The 14,873-nt window shown below is 52.8% G+C and overlaps 1 protein-coding gene across 1 annotated transcript in view; it reads left to right on the forward strand.

Moving 5' to 3' along the window:
* Positions 1 to 467: 467 nt before the first annotated feature.
* Positions 468 to 14,873, forward strand: part of LOC107156799 (guanylate cyclase D-like) — a 32,414-nt gene continuing 18,008 nt past the window's right edge. Inside the window, exons 1-10 of the mRNA XM_015502921.1 lie at positions 468 to 1,188; positions 5,258 to 5,556; positions 6,376 to 6,730; positions 9,218 to 9,302; positions 9,734 to 9,830; positions 9,916 to 10,044; positions 11,184 to 11,264; positions 13,587 to 13,763; positions 13,976 to 14,126; positions 14,404 to 14,553. Of these exons, the coding sequence (XP_015358407.1) occupies positions 468 to 1,188; positions 5,258 to 5,556; positions 6,376 to 6,730; positions 9,218 to 9,302; positions 9,734 to 9,830; positions 9,916 to 10,044; positions 11,184 to 11,264; positions 13,587 to 13,763; positions 13,976 to 14,126; positions 14,404 to 14,553 (2,245 nt within the window). The remainder of the gene's footprint in view (positions 1,189 to 5,257; positions 5,557 to 6,375; positions 6,731 to 9,217; positions 9,303 to 9,733; positions 9,831 to 9,915; positions 10,045 to 11,183; positions 11,265 to 13,586; positions 13,764 to 13,975; positions 14,127 to 14,403; positions 14,554 to 14,873) is intronic.

The following is a 14,873-nucleotide window of genomic DNA, read 5'->3' on the forward strand; positions in this document are numbered from 1 at the left end:
CAGAGACTGTACTAAGGGTTCCACAGGATGTCAATCAATCATTGCAATCATGCTTTATCAAGTAGGTTTTATTGCCCGTATTTCGCAGAGGAGGAAAATAAGGCTCAGAAAGCTTCAGGGTTGGCCCAGGTTTCCAACATTGGAAACAGGAGGTCAGGTCTGGCTAGTTGTTTCTGTGGCCCATACTCGGAGCATTTGAAATGCAGCTCAAAGCTTCATGTGGGCATCATGAGACTATGAGCCAGTCCTGGGAGGATGTGAGGCCCCCAGCTCTTGTGGGGAGTCCTTGGAGTTCATGGGTCTAAGTCCCTTGATTTACCAACAAGGAGACTGAGGTTCTGGGAGGAGGTGTCTGCCTCTCAATCATGCCAGGAAATGCTGCTAGAAAATACTAGAAAGCAAGCCTTTTCCATATCCCCCTTTCCCCAGGGCCGCAGGGGAGCTTGTACCCTGAAGGTTGGGACCGGATGCTGCCACATGGGAAGATTGTCCTGCCCTACCAGGGTCCCCAGCGGCCTACTCTTAGTCATCCAGGAACAACCTCTTCTTTGCCACTTCCCTCTGTGGTGTTTTGGGGTGCCCTCCTGTGGGCTGGCTCCCTTGCTCATCTGGCCTGGGGGACGGGTACCTTCACTGTGGGGGTGCTGGGTCCCTGGGACTGTGACCCCATCTTTGCCCAGGCCCTCCCTAGTGTGGCTGCCCAGCTGGCTGTGGACAGAGTCAACCGGGACCCCTCATTGTTGCCGGGCTCACATCTGGCTTCCGTGGTTTTGCCTACAGGCTGCCATACCCCTCAGGCCCTGGCCACATTCCTGACCCACAAGGACACTGTGGCTGCTTTTGTGGGCCCTGTCAACCCTGGCTACTGCCCAGCAGCTGCTCTGCTGGCACAAAGCTGGGGCAAGACCCTCTTCTCCTGGGCATGTGGGGCTCCAGAGGGAGGCCGTGAATCAGTGCCCACCTTGCCTTCTGCTGCCCAGGTGCTGCTGACTGTCATGAGATACTTTGGTTGGGCTCGCTTGGCCATTGTGTCCTCCCACCAGGACATCTGGGTGGCCACAGCCCGGCAGCTGGCCATGAGTTTCAGGACACATGGGCTGCCTGTGGGGCTGGTGACCTCTCTGGGACCTGGGGAACAGGGTGCCACGGAGGTCTTACAACAGCTCTGCAGTATGGACGGCCTGAAAGGTAAGCATGCAGGTACTCTCCTCCTGTGGACAGCCTGCACTTCTTATGGCCACCATGCGGGCTTCCTCATCATCAGACATGGGGCTGAGCCTTTGATGGTTGCTCTGTATTTAACTCACGGACAACAACCCGGTGAGCTCGTCCTGTTGCAGTCTCTGGCAGCTCAGAGAAGGAACTTGCCCACGTCACACAGCTGGCATGTAGCATACCTGGATCCTGCGCTCTGGTCCAAGTGTCAGTCTTGGGGTGGGAGCTCAAGGCCTCCTAGGTTCTTGGCTGGTGATGGGAAGGTCATGAAAGGGTGGCAGCATCTGAGCCCAGGAGTGAGCACCAGTCTTGGTCTGGTGGTTAGAATCATAACCTCCATGGGTTTATTGCCTAATGATCCTTCCAGCATTCACTAAGAACCTGAGGTGCTGGGTCACAGCAGTGAACAGGACAGACATGGCGATGGCTCCCCAGGGATGGGGAGACAGATGTGTGAGCAACCGGTTCTGATAAAAGCGGCAGAACCATCTTGAAAGGCCTGCAGAGCCAGAGGAGAAGGGGCTGAGCCAGGGGCTCTGAGAGGCTCCTTGGAGAAGGTGTCCATCCTTAAGGAGGTCACCAGCCAGGGACAGACATGGTGCCTGGGGCAGTGGAGAGCAGATGGGATCTCAGGTGAATCTAAACTGGGTTTGTGGCCCATGTGGGCTAGGAAATCAATTTAGTGAATCATGACTAGTGAGGTGGAACAGAAAAAGATAGAGAAAAGTAGTATTTTAAAACAGAATAGAACGGACCAGAATGAGACTGCGTCCACCTGAGAGTGCGTTTCAGGCAGCAAGGATTGGTGGGGGCCTGGGAAACTTCCCCTCAGTAGACTCAGTTCCTAGGTGCTCTGCTTTGTGAGTACATCAAGGTGAAGTGTATCCAGACCCTGCTGGGCTCTGGGAACCTGGGAAAGACTGGCTGGGCCCCAGCTGTGAGGAGCTCATGTTTGGTGGGGAGACAGGGGTGCAGAGGGGCACACAAGAACCCAAGGTCAGGGAATCTTGATACCCATCTTATTGGTGATTGGCACCGAGTTCATGTTCCATGGCATCAAAAAATGAAACTGTGAACAGCTGAGGTAAGCAAGTGTAGCCAGATTTATTTAAGAAAGTGATAGAGAACAGACTCCTCCAGAGAGAAGGGGATTTGGGGAGCTCAAAAGCCCATGGAAGGGTGTGACTTGCCTTTTTGATAGCCTTTGGAACATCTCTCTTTCATTGGTCATTGTTTTTCCTTTCTTCCCTGCACATGTGCCTAGGAGCAGGAACTCGGAAGTTTTTTATTTTTCTTGAAAAATTCCAGTCAGCAACTCTTTGTTCTATCTTTGAAAAACAACTGCCATCTTCTCGACCCTCATTATTTTTACTCCTGTTGACTGCCTGATTCAAACTGTCATTGGCCAATTTTCTCATTTCTTTCTTTTTCTTTTTCTTTTTTTTTTTTTTGGTACTGGAGATCGAACCCACGGGTGCTTAACCATAGAACCACATCCCCAGCCCTTTTTAATATTTTCTTTAGACACAGGGTCTCACTAAGTTGCTTAGGGCCTCGCTAAGTTGCCAAGGCTGGCTTTGAACTTGGAATCTTCCTGCCTGGGCCTCCTGAGCCACTGGGACTCATCATTCTTACCTACATGGACTGCCTGGCCTTTCCCCCTGTCTCAATCTGAACTGCTTGGGTGTAGGGAGGTGACATTAGGGCAGGGATGGCAATAAATTGCAAAATGGAGATGAGGGGCAGCTGTATTCTGGGTGAGGGACCAGCTTGTGCAAAGGAGTGTAGGTGACTCTCACAGGGCATTCTCTGGACATACTTGTGGGTATCCCACTGCTGGCCCTTCCAGATGTGTGACTTCAGGCAAGTCACTAAACCTCTCTGTGCTGCGGTTCCTTTATCCATAGCACAAGGATAATCAAAGCCCCTAATTCATAGGATTGTGACGAAGAAATGGACCACTGCAAATAAAGAGTTCAGAACAGTGTGGGTTCACAGTGAGCACCGCTTACAAGGATGAGGGCTTTTCCACTTAAGTGGCTTCATCCACAGTTGTGTGAGTCAGCTCCCCCTAGGGGCCAAACATAGAACAGCGCTTCCAACTTGGGCTAAGGGGCATTTAGGGGACACTGAGCAGAAATCAAACATAGCTGGTAGGACACAAAGACTGGTTCCATTTCTGCCCCATCCTGGTGGGTCTCTCTAAGGACTTTCCACATTATCTGGTATCCAGAGGGGGTGACTTGTGGCCACTGGCTCACACAGCATGGCCACTCCGGGATTCAGCTGAGACCAGGGCTCCAGGCTCTTACTTCCATGTAATGAGGGGCCTCAAGCCCCAGCAAGGGGACTCCCTAGCCTTACTTGGTGGCTCCACTTTCCTGGGTTTTCTGGAAAAAGAAGAATTTCAATAGGAAACTGGGACACATCCAAACAAGCAGTAGCTGTTTTGTGCCATGGTTGGAGCCCTGTTTAGGGACCCAAGTGGGGAAGAGAGAAGCAGCTGAGGAAATCTGATGTGGACCTTTATCTTGGGCAGGGTCCTGGTGCCTGGAGAGGCAATTGGCTTCCTTATTACCAAAGCTGTTTTACTAAGACAAAGATGAATGTATCCATATCTGCTTAGACCTTTAGGATGCTGCCCATGGCCACAGCTGAGTACAAACTGGCCGGGTGTGGTGGCGCATGCCTGTAATCCCAGCAACTCAGGAGGCTGAGGCAGAAGGATCTAGAGTTCAAAGCCAGCCCCAGCAATTTAGTGAGACTTAAGCAATTCAGTGAGAACCTTATCTCTAAATAAAGTACAAAAAGGACTGGGGTGTGGCTTAGTGGTTAAGTGCCCCTGGATTCAATCCCTAGTACAAAAAAAAAAAAAGTATAAGCTGATGAAGAATGGATAACAAAAACGTGGTCAGCCACATAGCAGAATATGATGCAATCATGAAAGGAATGAAGTCCTGACATGTCACAACAAAGATGAGCCCAGAACACTTCACACTAAGATGCCAGACACAAAGAATGCATGTTGTACAAGTCCACTGAGATGAAAGATACAGAAAAAATCCATACAAAGACAGATTAGGAGGGAGGAATGGGGAGTGACTACTAATGGAGGTGACAAACATGCTCTTGGATTAAATAATGGCAATGGTTGAACAACCCTTTTGAATGTACTGAAGCCATGGTAAAAGAGCGAGTTTTATGATATGGGAATCTTCATTTGAAAAAAATTTAAAGGATTATAAACTGTGAGCCAGCCCTATGTCCGACTCCTGGCTCTAGCACATTGGTGGTGACGTATTCTGGGGCAATTCCTTAACCACGCTGTGCCTCAGTATCCTCATCTGAGGCTGGACTCAAGTGTCCTTTGCCATCTCTATTTCTTAGTGATAAGAAGACAGTAGTGTCTGGAGCTCGAGACGGGATGCAGGTGCTGATAAATGTACTTCTTAGTGCTGTTGTGGTTGTTTTTTGTTTTGTTTTGTTTTGTTTTTTTGGTGCCAGGGATTAAACCCAGGGATGCTCAACCACTGAGCCAGCCGCTTGTTTTTTTATTTTGAGACAGAATCTAAGTTGCTCACAGCCTCGGTAAGTTGCTGAGGCTGGCTTTGAACTTGCAATACTCCTGCCTCAGCCTCCTGAGCAACTGGGATTACAGGCATGCACCACCATGCTTGGCCAGTGCTGTCATATGACCAAAAGCAAGGGTCCTTTAGGACTCACATACATTGAAAGCTGTTAATAAATATTAGTAATTTTCAAGGTCAGAGGGTTGAGATAGGGTGGGAAGTTGAACAAAATTATCAGATGGGCATGCTGGGAGGGGAGGCTGGGAGGGCCAGGTTCATACAAATCCAGATTTGGTGGCCGTGGCCATAATGGTTATGGGGAGAAGATTCAGGGGAAATTCTGCCTTTGCAGCCTGATGTGGGGCAGGGAGTGGAGAAGAGTTCTGAGCAGCTCTTAAGCCAAAGAATTCTGGGCTTCAGGGAAGGCTGCAGTTGGACCAGGCTGCAAAGGTGACCCTGCTGTCTCCCTGCAGTTGTGGTGCTGTGCATGCACTCGGCGCTGCTGGGGGGCTCTGAGCAGACCGCACTTCTGAGCCGCGCTTGGGCCGAGGGCCTGGCGGGCGGGAGACTGGTCTTCCTGCCCTACGACACGCTGCTCTTCCCCCTGCCCTACCACAACCGCTCCTACCAGGCCCTGGGTGACACCGGGCCCCTGAAGGAGGTCTACGATGCAGTGCTCACTGTCACCCTGGAGTCTGGCCCCAAAGACATCCATGCCTTTGCTGCTGCCAGCATGGATGCACAAGTGGCTGCCCACCTGCAGCCAGAGCAGGTAGGTGCATTAGATTCTCATACACCTGGAGGCTGGGGGTCCCCCCTGTCAAAGGCCTTCCTGACTTTCTGGGAGTGCCAGGTGGGAATGGGGGTAGGATGGGGTGACGTTATGGCACGTCTGAGGACTCGGCAGACACGATGTGCTGCTGCCTTGGTTGTGGCTTCTAGGACTTGGCTGGACTCAAGTGTCCCTTGGCATCTCTGTTTCTTAGTGATAAGAAGAGAGTAATGTCTGGAGCTCCTGACGGGATGCAGGTGTTGATGGAGGGTCATTCCATCGGTTATTCATCTGAAAAACTTAGACTTATTTCCTAATATGTGCCACTGTGCAGGGAGCCTGGTGATATAGGAGACAGACCTGATCTTCAAGGGCTTCCTTCTGGAGACAGGCAATAACCAGGGGACAAGATAACCAAATTCAAGTGTGAAATGCCACCAAGAAAACAGAAGAGGATCCAGTGATGGGGGAGCCTGGGGTGAAATGGTGCACAGGCAGAATGGGAGGGGGCAGCCCCTGGGGGGGCCTTGGAGTTGAGCTCTGAATACTCTGAAGCAGCCAGAGGAGGATGGATGGAGAACAATGAGCTAGACCACGAGCTTTGCTTTGGGAAGGTTTGAGATACCTGTGAAGCCTCAGAGTTGGTGACAGAGGGGGTGGCTATGGGGACTGAGGGGATCTGGTGGCCTCAGAGAGGACTGTAGTGAGGTCAAGGTGGAGCAGTTATCTAACAATTGCTATTAGTAGAAAGACCAAGGCCCAGAGATGCCTGGGAGCCTGTATTGTGGGGTTTTGCAGTGGGGGGCTTCTCTTCCACAGGTGTCTCCTCTTTTTGGAACCATCTATGATGCTGTTGTCCTGTTGGCCCATGCCCTGAACCACTCTGGGAGCCATGGGGCAGGACTCTCAGGAGCTCACTTAGGGGACCATACAGGGGGTCTCAATGTGACAGGCTTTAGCCAGAGGATAAGAACGGACAAGAGGGGCAGAAGGCTGGCCCAGTATGTCATCCTGGACACAGATGCTCAAGGAAACCAGCTGGTGCCCACCCACATTCTGGACACAGGCACATGGCAAGTGCAGCCACTGGGCAAGGCCATTCACTTTCCAGGAGGGGCACCTCCAGTCCATGACTCCAGCTGCTGGTTTGACCCCAATACACTGTGTATGAGAGGTAACTCATCATCCTCCCATCCATCCATCTGTTCATCCATCTGTCCACCCATCTATTCACAACCCACCCATCCATTCATCCTCCATCCATCTATCCATCCATCACCCATCCATCTATCCATCCACCCATCCATCCATCCATCCGCCCATCACCACCCATCCATCCTTCATTAAAGTTTTCCACATGGGCCATCTTGGGTGAGTAGCAGGAGCAGGTGCAAAGAAAGGATATGAAACTTCATGAGAACACTGAACCAACAGCTGTAGAGCACCAGGGGAGACCAAGAAAGGCCTCCCTCAGATGAGAAGGGTTAAAGCATTTACAGAGATGTTCCTTCTCTTTGATCTAAAATGTTCCACAGCTCATAACTAGACTATTTTCCTTCTTCCTTCTAATTTCCTTCCACCACTAGACAGCTGAAGTTAAGAAAAATTTGGTCACTTGCTGGAGGTCACACATAGAGTTGTGACTGAGCTCATGCTGAGCATAAATATTCTGACTAAGTGCAAGATTTCTTTTCCTCATGACCACCAGGGGTGTGAGACCAGGAGGTCCACACTGTTCTGAGTCTTGTCACTCATCCATTCTGAGTATCACCCTAAAGAGACTGCACTGACACACATGCCTAGGTCTATAGAGATGTGCACACACACGGGTATACACAGGTGCACCCCTGTTCCCTAATGCACATGTAGTTATGGTGGTCACCACCACTAGTGGGCAACTCAGGTTTGGCTAAGCTTGTGTGCACCCCTACCCTGCCCCAAACCCCCACACTTCTCTTGACCTGGGCTCTCCCTGCCCTCCTAATCTTCATCCTCAGACATTTCCCTCTCGGGCCACCCTTGACTGTGTACCTTTCTCTCCCTGGAGAGCTCGTGACCCTCCACCCCAGGGTCACGAGCTCTCCTTTATCCTCTTTTTCTTTCAAGACCAGCTCTGCAGTCAACCTGGGGCCTCTCCTCTGTGCTCCCATGGCCCCTGAGCACATGGCACTGTAGTGTGTCCACAAGGTGTGTGTCCTATGCTGGGGACGGCTAGTTCCATCTGTCTCCCAGCTAGATGTGAGGTCCAATGTATCCCGTTGGTGAGGGAGGACCGGGGGAGGTCTTCACCTGATTGTTTATTGGCTCCTCTTTTCTTTCACAAATAATGATTGAGCAGCTGTCCCTGCTGCCCCAGCCACCGTGCTCAGCCCCAGGGTCTGGGAGAGAATCACACTCCCTTCCTGCCTCATGGGCTGATTCTCTTGAAGACCAGACCCAGGCCCCTCTTTCCAGTATGTTCAGTCTGGTGGCAGAGACAGGGACAGCCAGAAACCACACCACACAGTGTGGTCAGGCCATGACAGGGCAGCCAGGGGCAATGGATCCTCCCCCAGCCTGGCTCACTGAGGGTGCTCTCTAACAGGCTTTAATCCATCCAGTTGGTAACCAATCAGCATGGACTTACTGACATCCGCTCTGTGCTCAGCTCAGACGCTGGCAAAACTCACAGGATAATGGAGGACAGGGGGGCAAAGGCAGGTGGAGCAGCTCTAAGAGGGATCCAGGAGGCAGGATCCTGAGCAGGGACGCCAGCCTTGGAGTTTGAATTCTCTCAGGGATCCCATAATGGCCACTCCAATTCTAACTCAGGATGGCCATGGTTATCATGAGGATACTGTACACAGTTGATACCATAGATTGCAGGACCAGGGAGCAGGGGCTTGGTGTCACATACTTAGGGTTACAGCTTGACAGTCTGCTGACCAACTGTGTGACCTGACAAGAAAAGAAGGAAGGGATGGTCCCCTCTGCTGGGCAGCAGGGCTCAGTGTCCTCTTTCCCTTAGCTGTCCAGGCAGATGCTTGAGCTGCCCATGCAAGTCGCCCACCCACTCCCTCGGGGGTCTAGCCTCCCCGTGTCTGGCTCCTGGCATAGGCCTAGAGATCTGGGTTCAGACTAAGGCTCTTCCAGTCGCCAGTGTCTTCCCACAGTGAAGCTGGCTGCCAAGGTAGGTAGCAAGTGGCCTGTTGCAGGGGGCAAGCAAGAAGTGGTGGCCTAACAACTAATAGAGATGAATTTCTCCATTTTATCCAGCAGCTGCCCTGTCCAGGCCTGTGTTAAGTGCCAGGGACACTGAAAGGAGGAAGTCCCGGGCCCTGCTGTCTGGCAGCTCAGTCTAGTGGGAAGGGGCTTGACACACGGGCAGAGAAAAGACCTCTTTTCTCTGAATGTGACCAAGGCTCTCATGGGGTCCTGAGGTGGGGAGCCCAAGGCAAAACCACAGACAGCAGTGCTGGGACTCGACGCCTGCCATCTGCCGGTGAAGCTTCCTCTGCCAGCAAGGGGACTCTCCCAGCTAGAGGCCATTCTGAGCCTCAGCCCTGAGGGCAGGAATCCACATCCTCACTTCCCAGGGGAGAAACCAAGGAAGAGAGTGAGGGCCAGGGAAGGCAGCTGTCCCCACTGCTGTGACTCTTGTCCATCCCCTCTTCCCCTGCAGGTGTGCAGCCTCTGGGCAGCCTCCTCACTCTGGCCCTGGCCTGTGTCCTGGCGCTGGCGGGTGGGGCCCTCGCGTACCTCTTCAGGTAAGGGACTGTCTTGGCTGAGTCTGGCTCTGGCCCACAGGGCCTGCCACTAGCAACCTGGGGGAGGGGGCTTTCCTAGGCTCCATCTCCCTAGACCTCAGGGTCCTCAGCACTCCTTTCCATCCACAGTGGGGACTGGTCAAGGCCCTGGATAAGACTCATCCCCTGAAGCTCCCCATCTGTACAATGCAGGGCTGGCCAGGACCATCCCCAGGGGCTCTGAACCTCTGGAAACAATTCTCCCTGGAAGACTCCGGTCTGAGCCAGAGGCTGAGGGTTCTGTGAAGTCAGTGTTCAGTGACCTCCCAGTCCCACTGGGCTGTTGGGAGACGAAATGGAGCTAATCAGGGAGGGCTGTGACTCGGGCAGTTCCACCAGCCAAAGGAGGTGGGGGTGATCTTTGCAGTACTCCCACTTTCTCTCCCTTCCAGATTGGGCATCCAGCAGCTGCAATTGGCAAGGGGTCCCCAACAGATCCTGCTGACAGCCCAGGAGCTCACCTTCCTCCATCGGCCTCTGAGTAGATGGGTGTGTGAGGAGGGTGGGACAGGGGGTGGGACAGGCAGTGGACAGAAGACAGGGCTAGATCTTGACCATGCCTGCCCCCTTCCAGAGGCTGCAGGTGGACAGTGCAAGTGAATCGAGGAGTGTGACAGATGGCGGGAGCCTGAGGTCAATGGCCCAGGAGTCAGCAAGGAGCCTGTCAGCTCCCCAGGAGCCCACGAATGTAGCCCTGTATCAGGTGAGGGCCTCTGCTACCCACATACCCACCGGGGAGCTCTAATCAGTTTGGGAAAAGCTAAGGAAGCCCACAGCCCTTTGTGCCTCTGTGTTATGCCTCAGTATTATTATGGAACTGGAAACTGACCCAAGAAGGAGCAGTGGGTTTCCTGGGTTCCTTGGCAAGCAGAGCTAGAACCAGGCAACAGGACTCCCAGCTCCCAGCCCAGCCTGGTTCATGATCTGATCTTTGGAAATAACCAGTTCCTGGCCACTTGTCTCTGGGTACTGCCTAAGTCACTCTCCTCTCTGCTCAAGGAAAGTGCCATCCCTGGTCCCCAAGCCCTGATGTGAAGGGCAGCACCCAGCCCAGGACAGCCTCCAGGGAGGCTGGAAGGTGAGAGGTTAGACCGGTGAGACTCTAAGGACACCTCAGTCTCTCGGTGGCTGTTATTCTCAAGTTCAATAATTCATTGACACTATATGGTCCTCATGTTCTCGCCTCCCACAGTTGAGGAGTCAGACTAATTGTTGATGTGGGAAGCAACATGAGACTCTTGCTGCTTCTTTTCCACCTGGCCTCCTGTGGGATTCCACTTTTCCTTTCTGTTGAGGAGGTTTCAATGATATACCAAACATGTTTTTTCTGTTTTTCTGAGAGAACTAGCTGGCTGTGGGTGAGGCCAAATTGGTGCTGGGCAGAGCCTGGGCAAGTTCAGAGTCCAGCCTGAGGCCTCTCCTATGACCCTGGGTCACAGAGCCCCACCTCTGGCTCACAGGGTTTGGGCATCAAGGGTGCCTGAGGCCTGCAGGGTGAAGCTGACCTGGAGGTGAGAACTAACGTGCTTCATATTCCCATCTCATGGGCACTGGAGACGTGGGTGGCCGTTAGCCCAGCCTGAGGCCACCTCCTCCCCTCACTTGCAAGAACTTCGATGTAGTGGATCTAGGACTGGAACTCATGTCCATCAGCCAAAGCCTGGGCCCTAACTCTAGCTGGTTCCTGGTCATTCTAACACTGTCCCCACTGACTAAGCTCCACCAGGCTCAGAACACACAGAAGCAGCACACTGATGGGGAAGAGGCCAGGGCTGAGGAGTGGAGGGTTTCCCCAGGTTTATGCAGCGGGATTGGCACAAACTCTTGCTCTTCCTTCTACAGGGAGACTGGGTTTGGCTGAAGAAGTTTGAAGCAGGCACAGCCCCTGTCCTGCGTCCAAGCTGCCTCAGCCTCCTGAGAAAGGTAGGGCTGCAGAGGGCATGGGGGGGTTCTGTGAGGAGACCCTTACTGGTTGGATTGGTTCCTGCTCAGTGTGGAAGCTTCTGCCTCAGAGAAGAAGTCCTCTCTGTCCTCACGATAGCTACCCATGGCCAGCACCTCAGCACAGCATACTCTGTCACTGTCACCCCTGCATGCCAGCATCCCTACACCCCATTGCCACCCCAGTAGGATCCTCATCATAACCCCAGGGGCACAGTCCCCCAGCAGTGCTCTCACATAGCATCTCAACACCATCAAGGGTCCTCATCCTGCACACACACCACACCCTTTCACACACTCATCCATTATTTATTAAGCATCATGTATGTGCCAGTGTGCTGGGCTTTGAAGAAGAGAGGTTCTTTCCCTACAGAGCTTCTAGTCATTTGTCACCACAAACCACATATACACCTTCACCTGAGATTGGCACTATCCTGAGGGCAGTGTGGGATGGTAGGTAGAGCACAGGAAGATCCTGGATAAAGATGGAGCCAGACGCCCAGTCCTAGGACAGTGCTAAGGAGAGCAGGAATATCCAGAATGCCTAGAACTGTCCCTGGCAAGGGGCATGCCTTCGATGTATTGTGAACTTTATTAGTTTATTAATGTTGTTACTTTTATTATTATTTTCAACATTACCACTGTAAGCAAAAAAGAAAAAAGAAAAGAAAGAAAGAAAAGAAACCAAAACAGGAGCAGACTTCAACAGATCAGCAAGCTGTCTTTATTCAGCCGGGGTGGAATGGCACGTTTTCAGGGGATAAAATGGCGACTGGTTACAAAGGGGTCTGTGTTTCATAGGTCTTAATGAGAGTGAATCATAGCAGGATGTTTAGTGTGACTTAATCACTCAAGATTGAGGACATGCTGCTTGGGCAGTCAGGAAATTGTGCAAGTTAAAAATCTAACTCAGGAAAACAGTTGTAAAAGCTTGAAACTCATCTTCACTGGGATGAAGGTGCAGAGCCTGGAGCCCATTATTTGCCTTCTCCGCAGGACCCGTCGTCACTGGGAGAGGATGGGAGCCCAGAGCCCAGGACCCATTGTGGGCCTTCCCCTCCTCCCTTCCCGATCACACTGTCCTCCTTTTCTCCCTGGGGTCTGTTGTTCCCCTTTTCTTGGAGGATGTTATTTTCCATATCCTTCAACCACTATTTGAAATAAAGTTTGGAGAGATTAAGTGACTGGAGGTAAACTTAGGCATTTCCCAGTGGGCATCTTCCAACAAAAGTGAATAACTGTTTCCTCAAATAAAGGTCCTGCATGTGGTCACACAAGTTTGAAAATTGCTCGCTTTGGCCATAGTACTTCTCAGAACCTTCACTGTGCCATTCTGGTTGTTTACCACTGTGTAACAGTGTGCCCCCAAAATGTAGTGGCTTAAAACAATGACCATTTTATATCTTGCAGTTTTGTGGGCAACTCTGTTCTGCTTTGCACTGGTTGGGGATCGCTCAGTGGTGTTTAGCTGGAAAATGGGCCAGCAGAGGCCAAACCAGGTGGACAACCTGCTTTATAAATAAAGTTTTATTGGAACACAGCCATGTTCTTTCCTTTAGGCATTGTCTGTGAGTACTTTTGTGCTATAAGAGCAGAGGCGAATAGTTGTGACAGAGACCCACAATGCCTAAAATATTTACTATCTGGACCTTCACAGAAAACACTGCTGATTCTTGGTCAGGAGGGCCTAACATGGCTTCACTCACACGCTCCCTGCCTGGTTAAGCTGGTCACATCTTCCCTCTCCTGATAGTCTCAGGGCTTCTCCATGTGGCCTCGCGTGGGAGGGCTCAGGTGGAAGGACTCCAACACAGAGTGCTCCAAGAGACAGGAAACGGAAGCAGCCAGTCTCCTGAGTCCTGAACACACATGTGTAGGAAGCCATTTCCACTGTATTCAGTTGTTCCCAGGAGTCACAGGAGAGGGGACAGAGTTTACCTCTGTATGGCAAGACTGTCAAAGGATTGGAGGCCACTCTTGACTCTTCATACATGCCAACGTGCTTGGGAACCTCTAAGGGGGAAGAGGATGCCGGGGGCCCTGAACTGTTTCTGTGGGGAAGGCCTCGCCAGACAAGGGTCCGTCTGTCTTGCTTTGGCAAATGCTCCCCTGGTGGGGTCTGAAACATCAGGGAGGCTGCTTTCTGCTAATGCAGGATTCCTTCTGCTCCTTTTCCTCCTTCCCCAATCCCTTCATCTGCAGAAGGTAATTGATGCCTTTCAGGGGCATGGTGTGATGTAGGTTGAGAACCAGGCCTGTGTTCCTGTCCCGTGGAGTCGGCTAAGGTCTCCACTGTCCCTGCAGATGCGTGACATGCGGCACGAGAACGTGGCAGCCTGCCTGGGCTTTTTCGTGGGCCCTGGGGTCAGTGCTCTGGTGCTGGAGTACTGTTCCCGGGGCAGCCTGGAGGACCTGCTGCGGAACGAGGCCCTGCGGCTCGACTGGACCTTCAAGGCCTCCCTGCTGCTGGATCTGATCTGCGTAAGGAGCCTCCCTGGAAGCCACAGGGTGATGGGAAGTCAGGGAGGCACGAGATGCTCACATTGCCCATGCTGGGGCTCCTTCCACCTTGAGAAATTAGAGCAACAGGCGAAAAGAGAGGCGTGGCAGGAAAGTCTTCGGGGCCATGGGAACACTCTGGTCCCTCTCATTCATCCCGGAGACCTAATGGATCCCATCCCATCCCCCCCTAGGGCATGCGGTATCTGCATCACCGACATTTCCCTCATGGCCGCCTCAAGTCCCGGAACTGTGTGGTGGATGGACGCTTTGTGCTCAAGGTCACTGACCATGGTTATGCGGAGCTCCTGGATGCCCAGCGGTCTGCCCCACCAGCCCCAGAAGGTCAGCTCAGGGTGGGCAGGGGGCTGACAGGTCCTGAAGCCTGTTTAAACCAGGTGCTTGTGAAGCAGGGGTAGAGAGGGGATCTCTAGTCCTCGGGCACTTTTTGTGTTATGTCCTTGGGGGGATGGATCCGCCCTTCACCTGTGACTCCTGGACAGCAGAAGGCTTTATCCCCCAGGGTATGGTGGGGACAGAGGAGACACAGGCCTGAAGCCCCTGGCCCTGCTCTGCCGGGGTGCAGTGGGTGATGGCGGTGTGGCCCTGTCCCTGATTGTAGAGCTACTGTGGACAGCTCCTGAGTTGCTGCGGGAACCTGGGGGCCCCAGGCAGGGCACCCTCAAAGGGGACATCTTCAGCATGGGCATCATCCTGCAGGAGGTGCTGACGCGGGGCCCACCCTATGGCGGCTTGGGTCTCCCAGCGGAAGGTAAGCACCCCTGCTGCTCCTTGGCCCGTCCCTGGCTGAAGTCTCCAGGTAGCTGGGGAGCTCTGTGACCTTCAAGAAACCGGGGGCCAGAGAACAACCTCACAGGCAAAGTGACTGTGGAAATGGGGTCTTTCTTTGACTTAGGGGAGGCAGCCCTTGGCAACTCTGCCAAAATGGCAGCTGATCAGCTCTAGGCCAGACGCTGGTTTCAGGGTAAACTCTCGCCTCTTCCTTTCCCAATGGCACTGCCCGGTCCACGGCACTCATTCCTTCACCAAGGCTTCGCTCCACGCCCAGCCCAGACCTGTGTCCCTACAGAC

This window comes from Marmota marmota, unplaced genomic scaffold (genome assembly GCF_001458135.2).
Source record: "Marmota marmota marmota unplaced genomic scaffold, marMar, whole genome shotgun sequence".
NCBI classification, from domain to species: domain Eukaryota; kingdom Metazoa; phylum Chordata; class Mammalia; order Rodentia; family Sciuridae; genus Marmota; species Marmota marmota.